The 10,501-nt window shown below is 35.6% G+C and overlaps 1 protein-coding gene across 1 annotated transcript; it reads left to right on the forward strand.

Moving 5' to 3' along the window:
- The first annotated feature begins 6,846 nt into the window (after positions 1-6,846).
- On the forward strand, positions 6,847-7,785 carry LOC123648850 (olfactory receptor 2L13-like). The gene has a single exon (XM_045566738.1). The coding sequence runs from the start codon at positions 6,847-6,849 to the stop codon at positions 7,783-7,785; it is 939 nt and encodes a 312-aa protein (XP_045422694.1).
- The last annotated feature ends 2,716 nt before the right edge of the window (positions 7,786-10,501 follow it).

Raw genomic sequence — 10,501 nt, forward strand, 5'->3', positions numbered from 1 at the left:
TAGCATAATTTAATTTAGTCACAATCATCAATTGTTTCCTCTGGAAACTCACTAGACAGTAGAAAAGAAACTGTCCCTGGTACTAGCTCTATTATAATTTATCTGAGCACTCATAAGTGGTTCTTGCATCTCTTTAATCCTTAGTTCTCTAACTTACAAAATGACAGGATTTCTGTAATCATCATATAACATCTTTTATAGCCCTCAAATCATGCTCTGGATTAATCAAGTGCATCCATCTTTAATCTAATTCTGCGTAGTAGCTGAATGCAGTAGAGTTGATTGGGTTGGTTGATTTGCTCTAAGGTTAGGACTGAATCGATCTTCAGATCAGCAAAGTCAAGTGAAATGAGTGAGTTTTGGCCCCCATGGACTTGGACATTGGAGATCAATTAGAGGAGAAAGAAGAATATCTAAGGCTTGATGACGTAAGGTTTTCCATATATAATACAAGGTGTCCCAAAAGTTGCCATACATAGGGAAAATGGGAAACTGTAGCTAAATGTACCTTTATTTACAATATATTCATTACAAAATTTTACAAATTTTTTTCTTTGTATGAAGACTTTTGAGACACCCTGTATAAGAACTCATCCTCTGTCTTCTAACAGTAGAATCTGAGGAAACTAAGTGTGAAATATCTTCTTTTTTCCATTGGAACAAGGTAATAGGAAAGGAAGATGTTTTAACTAAGCTATGTATATGTAAACAGAGAAATATTTCACAAGAGAGGGTGAATTTGTTTTCTGATTTCAACATAAAGAGAATGACTAGCTGCAGGAACAGTGAGAAATGAATGTTACAGTGTGTTCCAGTGTGTTCTTGGGAATTTCCTTCTCACGAATTTTGGCAGATAAGAGATTCTTATATTAGGGAGTTTAGGTTTGACACAGGGCCTGTTGGTCAGTGATATGATCTCTCTGCATAACCTTACAGACTACACAAACACAGTTTTGTGCTTAAACATTTTAAATAATTCAATGGACTGTTAGAAGGGAATGATGTCATTATAAAGCTCCTTCCTCTCCCCAAATACAAACTCAAGACCTTCAGAAAGGTGAGTCATCTCAATATTACTGAATCAAGTACATGTGGGTAAATTTTAACCCAGGAAGATATTTTGTAGATGTGGTTTTCCTATTATAAGCAAACTCTGCTGCACAGAGAATGGGCAGTTCCATAAAAAATGGGAAATGAAGAATGAACTTATAATTTAAAAAGATAATACAGACCTGTTAGAATTATACAATGTACAGCTCTCGAGTGGTACAACCTTAATTAAGACACTTAATTTCTCTGGGCCTAAGGCCTCTTGTTGGTTAAGAGATGGAATGACGAGAGGACATTGACACTTACTAGGGATCTACTATGTGCTGAATATACAGAGCTCTCTTAATTTCATCTTCACAGATATCCTACAAAGTTGTTGAGATTGAGTTAGCTGAGGCTATGACAATTTTCTTATTGGTCTTGTGCTAATTGTCTATCAGGCTTTTTGAAAATGCACATATAACTTTTACAAAATAAATTTGAGACTGTGTGCTCACTATGCTTACATATATTAGATCCTGTAAACTGAATTATTTTTTTCCCTTTAACTCTTAAATTTCAGCAATGTACCTTTTATGATAGGAAAGAAAAGAAACTTTTAATCTGAAGAATGAGAGCCCCTTTTAAATTATCAGGCTCAGAGAGGCATTGAAATGTGACAGCAGTCACATCTCACTCCCCCTTGACCTAAGGAATGACCTTGTAAAGCTACTTGCTATGTGGGCTCCAAATAATATAATTTATGCCAAGTGGCCATAAATTAACCTAACAATGCCATGCTCTGCACACTATAACTCATACCCTGTAGTTCAATAATGTATAGCCAATCACTAACCAATGTTATTTCTATAAAGCAATGAGGATTTCTAACAAATAATTTTTGTAATTGCCCCCTCTCTTGATTTGTCCTTTAAAAAAATAAACCTAAGCCTCTCATTTGTTCTCTGGAGCACTTCCCAAGGTAAGTTGGAAGTGTTTCTGGGCTGCAGTTCTTGACCCAAATAAACTCTCTATATTAATTTCACCTCAGTTTTTTTCTTTAGGTCAACAGGGTGATCAAGGGAGACACTAATCTTGGATCCATCTTGTAGCCACAGAAGCAATATTCTCCAGATTATAGTATAACCAAGAGGGTGGTCCTTCATGTAATTCTGGTGCATTAAATAAGGTCCCATACCCAATAAAGACAGCTGCTGGGAGTCAATGGAAAGAGACCTTAAGCTCCAACTTCAATATCCCATGTCCTAAAAGCTTCAAGTTCCAGATTTACTAGAGCTAACCATTCTCTTCCATTGCCTGACAATATGCCAGTTTTCAATTTAGGAAACAGAATAATTGTCATAGTAGGTACCATCAAACAATCTTTATGATACTCTGAGCTCTAATCTGTGCAGCAGAGAATCAAAATGCAAACATGTATCTCTCTCCAAAGCAACTGGCCCATGGAATATACAAACTTAGAGCCAGTCCTGCTTGTTCAGTGCTTGCTTTTGGAAACTCACCTCCTGGGAGGCCTGTTGGTACCTTTCTTCTCCTGAATTTAAACCTGGATTAAACAAAGAAATGAAGAAAGTATCCTAAGAGGCTCTTATAATTTCCAGGGCATATATGCTAAAGACTGATTTTTGAACCAATACAGCCACATTTTATCAGCCTGAATGGTCATACTAAATTAATTCTAAGGTAAATATTTGATTCATTTCATCAGGTAACTATGTTGAGAGCCTACAATGCAATAGTTGTTGTGTGAGGCAGTAGAGATAGAATGTTTCCTCAGCCACTACCTTATTTCCAAATAGATGGCCAACTGTCCTAATGCAGCCAGTCCTCAGGGGCATCCCAGGATGCACGACTTTCTTTTTTAAAACCAGAGCCATCCTGGCTGCTGTTATTCCCTCTTATCTCCTCCATTTACTCTTCCTCCTCACAACTCTCTACTCAAATGAGTTCTATGAATATACTTAAGATCATGCCACTGTTCCTGGCTACTCTTCTCATCTAGAACAAAATCCAAGTCCTTATTTACTACACAAATGCCATTTTGTTCTGTGCTTCAAAAGTACTCTTCTCGGCCCTTTTGTTATGACAGAGGCATCCATTCGCCATTCTGTGGTGAACGTATCTTGCTCTGACTCTGTAAACTTATACCTTGCTCTTTCTTTGTAAACTACCTTGTCCTTCCTCAATAAACTTTGTTTCACACTTACAAAACAAAAACAAAGTGCTCTTCTCATTGCTAATGTCCTGATAAACTAAATAGGCTTTTACTCTAGGGCTTTCTACTTGCTGTTCACTCTGAGTCAAATATTTTTAACCAGGCCTGTTCAAATACTACCTCTATATGGTGCTTTTTAGAGGGTTCTTATCCGATTATCTCTCTGTCCCTTCATTTTTCTTTATAGTACTAATCACTACACAGCATCACATTGTATGTTTCAGTTTGTTGGTCTATTTTCTGCATCACCAACTAAATTTTAACCAAAGTATGTCGGTACTGAGCAGAACTACCATCAAATAGAAACTTTGTGAACATTTTTTGAAAGAATGAATGTATCATAAGATGGTGATCGTATGTTTTACTTTTACCTGTTAGGTCATTAGTTTTTATTTCTAAAATGTTACAGGAGGCAGAGGATGCCGATGATCCTATCTAGCATCCATGTTCAATCATACTGTGCACCTGTCATGTTCCAGACTATTCATTTATTAAAATTTTGTTTAACTTTATTAGAGAGTCACTATTCATAGACACATTGTTTGCTGAGACCAGGTACTTGAAATTAAATGAATGCAAGCAGAATAATAGATGCATTTTCATGGTTGGAGCTGTGAATACAAATTAATATATTGAAAGAAATAAAAGCAATTAGATAAGAAAGGATTTCATCTAATTAAAGCGGGAATATGTACTCCTTATGGTGTTTCAAAGAAAGAATGTGAATTGGTCAGGTGTGGAAGGTTATCACTGTTTTTCTAGAAAGGATAGTTCAGAGGGGAGAGAAGATGTTGATAGAAAGAAAAGATTTTTTTCTTTTATTTATGAACACTTTATTAGTTATTTGTGATGGACTGCTTGGGTTTTCAACCCTGTAATGTTATGGGGAGCCAATATGCTAAGAGAAGCAATAATCTCAGTTGATTGCTAGGTGCCAAATAGATTTATAGACCCCTGATCTTAGCTTCTTTTTTTTTAATTTCAGCGTATTATGGGGGTACAAATTCTTTGGTTACATAAATTGCCTTTATACAGCCTGAGTCAGAGTTTCAAGTGTGCCCATCCCCCAGACAGCACAAACTGCGTATGTTAGGTGTGAATTTACCCATCCCCGTCTCCCCCCATCCTGCCTATCTGACACTATATGAATGTTATTTCCCATATGTATGTATTAGTGTTGATCAATTCAGACTATGCACTTTTGATTGTTAATGTATATCAATTAGACAACTATAAAAATGCATTCTCATTTTCCTGTGGTAAGATCTCATTCACAATTTTATTCATGCTTACCAAGGTTATATGAAGTCACAATTAATTTCAAGTTACTAAGTGTGAATAATTATAGCAAACTATTAATTGTTGTTTTTGCTTTTCAAAAATTAGTAACTTAAGATGACTACCCAAATCAATATCCTGGATGGAATGTGGCATCAGTGTTCACTCAGACATAAGACACACATAAAACAGAAAATCCCATACCAAGATGAGTTAAAGAAAAAAAGTCAAACATATAGTAAAAATATAAGAAATGCTACAATCACAACTGATGCATTCTTGGGAGACTGAGTAAAGAAAAGAACAAATTGTCAGAATTGAGGTGACATAAAGAGAAAAACAGAGGTTATAAAGACTTCAGTTACAAATAAAAATTCCCAAGGAAAGGCATGGGCATAAAAAGCTAAAATAATTTGCCATAAAAGGGGGATTTATTCATTTTTTCCACTTTTTCACTTCTTTATTCTAAATTATTAACATTTAATTTTAATTTTTTTGTTTATTTAATTAAATTTGAAAACATATGTAAACTATAAATCAAGATTGTCCTACTGCTCACAACTGCTTTTCTAGTTGAACAGGTTTATAACTCCTTGATTCTGCTGCCATCTGCAGTATGAAAACTAAATTTAATCTTTGTATGTATACTTCTACCTAGTCCAAAATATGGAATTAGACCTGATCTTTTGCAGAAGGGTAATAATTAAACAACTTGAGGTGAATTAGGTATTGTACACACAATAAGGCATTTAGCAAACATTTTAAATTTGAGATATTGAAATAACTAGAAATTTGAAGCAGTCACACAGGGTCAAAATCTGATCCAATTGCTAACTGCATTTGATGAAGTTATTTTTCACATCTATGGATACTACTTTTTTTTTTTTTTTGAGACAGAGTCTCACTCTCTTGCCCAGGCTAGAGTGCCGTGGCATCAGCCTAACTCACGGCAACCTCAAACTCCTGGGCTCAAGAGATACTACTTCCTCAGCCTCTCGAGTAGCTGGGACTACAGGCATGCACCACCATGCCAAGCTAATTGTTTTTATGTATATATTTTTTATCTGTCCAAATCATTTCTTTCTATTTTTAGTAGAGACGGGGTCTCGCTCTTTCTCAGGCTGGTCTCAAACTCCTGACCTTGAGCAATCCTCCCACCTTGGCCTCCCAGACTGCTAGGATTATAGGTGTGAGCCACCGCGCCCAGCCTGGATACTACTTTTAATATTTGAAAAATAAAAGTATCAATGAATAACTTTGCAAAATTTTTGTGGAAGGTTATAATAAATGAAGTAACATGAAGAAGAGTTTACATAATTTACGGCATCTCAAAGATAGCTGTAGAGAGATGATATATACATATACATGCTTATATATAAAGAGAGGAAATATATATACACACACATATAATGGAATCTCCATTCTCTTGTTATATTTCTATTATCACACTAGATATTGCTTGTAGCTGTGGAGAATAGAATTAAAAATACATATTATGTAATTTATGTTCTTTATTATGTATAATTTACTTACATAAAGAAAATTGTATATTAAAGAAAATTCATGCATTTGATTTTGAGTTTTGTCAGGCTTCAGAAAACAGAAATATGTAAGAGAGAATATTTAAATAATATTTTATATTTAGGTGGATCTTATAGGACTTACAATGTTTAACAGTTCAAGGACAGTGATTGTGGATGGCAGGCACATTTTTAGGAAAGGCACAGAAGTGCTTTTAAAGAACACGAGTGGCAGAATCTTAAGCAGAGGATGAGGGTTAAAGTTGACCTGGATGGAGCCAGCTGGGAGAGAAGACCAGAAACTAAAGATGGAGAAGAGCTCTAGGTGACTAAGGACTTAGAATTTAAACATACATAAAGTTTCTGAGTTACACATGCCAGTTTCTATTATAAATATATCCTATTCCACTGAGACACTGGGGAATGCGGGAAATCCTGCCTTCCTCAGTTCTTGTCACTTATTGGTAACTCATGACCGATGTGTCTGGACTGGAGATATCTAGAAGGGAAAGCTTTAGTTATCTTATTTATCTTTGCTGTCTAAGGTATCCTGACAGACCACACTTATACCTATGACTTGCTCAGATGCTTACCAGACACAATTGGAAAGGGAATGTTCAATTTGGATATTTAAATTGACTCAAAAAAAGCTGCAGTGTTGGAGGAAAAGCAATTTATTCTATAATAAAGTGAGTTCCTTTTTATCTTTCTGTTCTGTTTCATGTTTTGTCCTTTGTTTTGTGTTTATTTTTCTTTCAAGGAAGTTCAAGCAGTTAAGTTTTCATGGAGAAATGGAATCACACTTCAAGTGATTTCATTTTGTTGGGGTTGTTACCCCCAAATCAAACTGGCCTTCTTTTCTTGTTCCTTATCATCCTCGTATTCTTCCATGCCTTGGTGGGTAACTTGGCCATGATTCACCTCATACGTGTGGATCTCCGTCTCCACACGCCGATGTACTTTCTGCTCAGCCAGCTCTCCCTGATGGACCTGATGTACGTCTCCAGCACCGTCCCCAAGATGGCTTTCAACTTCCTCTCTGGCCAGAAAGGCATCTCCTTCCTGGGATGTGGTGTGCAAAGCTTCTTCTTCCTGACCATGGCTGGTTCTGAAGGCTTACTCCTGGCCTCCATGGCCTATGACCGTTATGTGGCCATCTGCCACCCCCTCCATTATGCCATCTGCATGAGTGAAAGCATGTGTGTGAAGATGATCGTAGGATCTTGGACAGTGGGGTCCATCAACTCCTTGGCACACACAGTCTATGCCCTCCATATTCCTTACTGTAGGTCTAGAGCTATTGATCATTTCTTCTGTGATGTCCCAGCCATGTTGCCTCTTGCCTGCATGGACACTTGGGTCTATGAGTACATGGTTTTTGTGAGCACAAGCCTCTTTCTCCTCCTTCCTTTTCTTGGTATCACTGCTTCCTATGGCCGGGTGCTATTTGTTATCTACCATATGCGCTCAAGGGAGGGAAGAAAAAAGGCCTTTGCCACCTGTTCAACACATTTGACTGTAGTGACCTTTTACTATACACCTTTTGTCTACACCTATCTTCGACCCAGGAATCTTCGCTCACCAGCAGAAGATAAGATCCTGGCAGTCTTCTATACCATTCTCACCCCCATGCTCAATCCCATTATCTACAGCCTGAGGAATAAAGAAGTCCTAGGGGCCATGACAAGAGTTTTTGGGATATTCTCTACCCTGAAAGAATGATCATAGCTATCTCTACTTCTCTTTCTATACTTCCCTTTTACATGTTGATTAGAACATTCTAGAACAGTATTGTTCAATATAAATATATTAATACTTTAAAATTTTCCAGTAGACACGTTTAACCAGTAAAATTATCTTAAATTATGTATTTATTTAATTCAAAACAACATTATTGATATTCACATTAACAACATTGATATTGATTAGTGTAGTATCTAAGATATATGCAATATATTATATTACATTTCTATGTGTATTACTATTACTGTAATAATATTTATATTCATATTATGTAAATTCTACATGTAATTAACATAAAATTATTAATTCAACCTTTTCCTTTGTTTTCATTGTAAGCCTTCAAAGTCTTGTGTGTATTTTATACTTAGAGCACACTGCAATTTGGACTGTACATATTCAAGTGCCCAATAGTCACATGGGGCTAGTGTCTACAGTGTTGGACAGCACAGCCTTAGAGCATCTAATAAACTCTTTTCCAAAGTTACATACATACATGTGTGTGTTTCTGGTGTATAAAAAATATATTTGTGGTATATACAATATGAATAGTGGGATGAGAAATAGCAAGCAAAGTGAACATGCCAAAATGGTGTTTGTGAGTTTGCTTATCTGTTCCTCTCATTTTTAGCATGTGGTCTTCATGGTAATTGACATCTGGATTCCATTTTATCCTTTTGTAGAACTATTCAGAGACAGCTTATTTGACTTAGAATTTTTATTTCAATAGAAACATTGAAATTAAATAACTTGAATAAGAATATGAGAATAATCCACATTCATTTCTATGTTCAAGTTAATAAAACTATATATTTAAATAACCTCAATGAAGTTATTTGTAATTAAAAAAGTTATTTACTCAAAGGCAGGGAGACAAATGACAGTGTAGCTACAACATGCAAAATATAAAATGGAAACGGGGCTCCAGGTTTCAGCAGAAACATGTAAAATATAAATATGCCCTTGCACAGGTTGTATCTATGCTCATATATCTAATATTTTGTTTAATAAAAATTTTACTACTCTTGTTTTACTAATACACTTAAGTTACTTCAAGTTTATCCCTAAATGAGTTTATGTAGGGGTTCTGATGTTTATGGAAAAAATGAATTCTCAGAGGAGTAAATTCTTTCCATTCATTGCCCAAGTTCATGCTCTCAATATCTTTCTCTGGCCTCCTAATGTCATTTTAAGTGTTTTCATGAATTGAGTCCATGTCAAATTTAACATATATCCTATTCATTGACATGCAAATTATTTCTCAGAAACATACATTTGATCTTGTCATTCCATAGTCTGAATTCCTATTGGATTCACAAAATTTTACAACCTTAAATTTCTATTCAAATACGCCTAACATGAGGCTTACGTCTTTTGGGCCTGGTAGGAGACTAGAAAAATATTAAGTTCTTACAAATTGTTAAATTTTTGGCAAGCTTCTCCAGTGGCTATAAGGCAAATAAAATTTCGTAGAGCTATTTCCATCAAGCATAGTCATATCAACACTCAAAAATGTCTACAGGTAATTTAATCAGGAAAATATTAGATCTATCAACATATTCTTATCTCATGACACATTTAGAAAACTTTTGTTTCCTACCATTGTATATACTTACAACCAAAATAAATTTTATGTTGCTCCAAAATCTTTCTCTTTGGTTTGTGAAATATTTTGGTGGATGAAGCATTCGAGAACAAGAGCATTTGTTAAGGGGTTATGACAGAAGTCAAAATTAATTTTGGTGAATAATACTTGAGTCCAGATGTTTACTTTTTCTGGTATTCTTAAAGAATTATGAATTAAAAAAATAAAAGTTGATCAGATTAGAAACAGATCTTTAAAATGAGCTACTAAATAATATTTCTGCCTCATCAAGCTGTATGTAGAAACAGGTCAAAAGGTGTCAGAACTTAGCAGTATTTGCAAGATCAGTAGTAGAAAGAAAAAGAAAAGAAAAAAACAGGTGTGGGTGTGTGAGAGAGAGAAAGAGGGTGTATGTGTGTTTGTGTGTGTGTGTGTGTGTGCCCAGAGAGAGAGAGAGAATATGAATTGCTTTTGGAACATAACTCGAGTGAGTGAAGGGTAGTGTCTCTAGCTGGGTGACTTTGGCCACTAAAGCCCAGTAGATTACTGATCTGTTCCCAGAAAGGGCTTTAACTCTAGCTACAGAAATTTTAGGCCTGGAAAGGACCCGTGCTTTGCACAGTCTGGCATGCGGTAATTTATAGTTAACACTTCTTTAGTGATTTCTGTGTGCCAAGCACTTCTCCAAGTGCTTTACACCCATTCGTTCATTTAATCTGCACAGCACAGGCTTTCAATAAATGATGGAAGAATGAAAATATAGTCTCCCATATTTTCACTAATAGCCCAGAGAAAAACAGAAAATATCTCTAGTAATATACTGACTCCTCTCTGTAAAGCTTAAAAACATGAGCGTAAAGAGTATTCACAAAAATCTAGTGATGATATGGGAGAAACGGTATTCATTTGAGTAAATTCTTAGTGATGCACCTTAATATAAAGTCAGTTTTTACTCACTAAATGGGAAATCTAATTTACCTTAGGTAATCGTGTTACTCAAGCTGCCCAGGAAGGTTGGATAGATTCCAACGATCACCCCAAACTTTGTATGTTCTGTTGTAACTATTACGTGAAATAAAGTGCTCCCAAGGTTAGTTTGAGAAATTATCAGTT

Source organism: Lemur catta, chromosome 13, assembly GCF_020740605.2.
Source record: "Lemur catta isolate mLemCat1 chromosome 13, mLemCat1.pri, whole genome shotgun sequence".
Taxonomy (NCBI): domain Eukaryota; kingdom Metazoa; phylum Chordata; class Mammalia; order Primates; family Lemuridae; genus Lemur; species Lemur catta.

Coding starts and splice junctions, on each gene's coding strand:
- LOC123648850 (XM_045566738.1), top strand. CDS start 6,847: ATGGAGAAATGGAATCACACTTCAAGTGATTTCATTTTGTTGGGGTTG.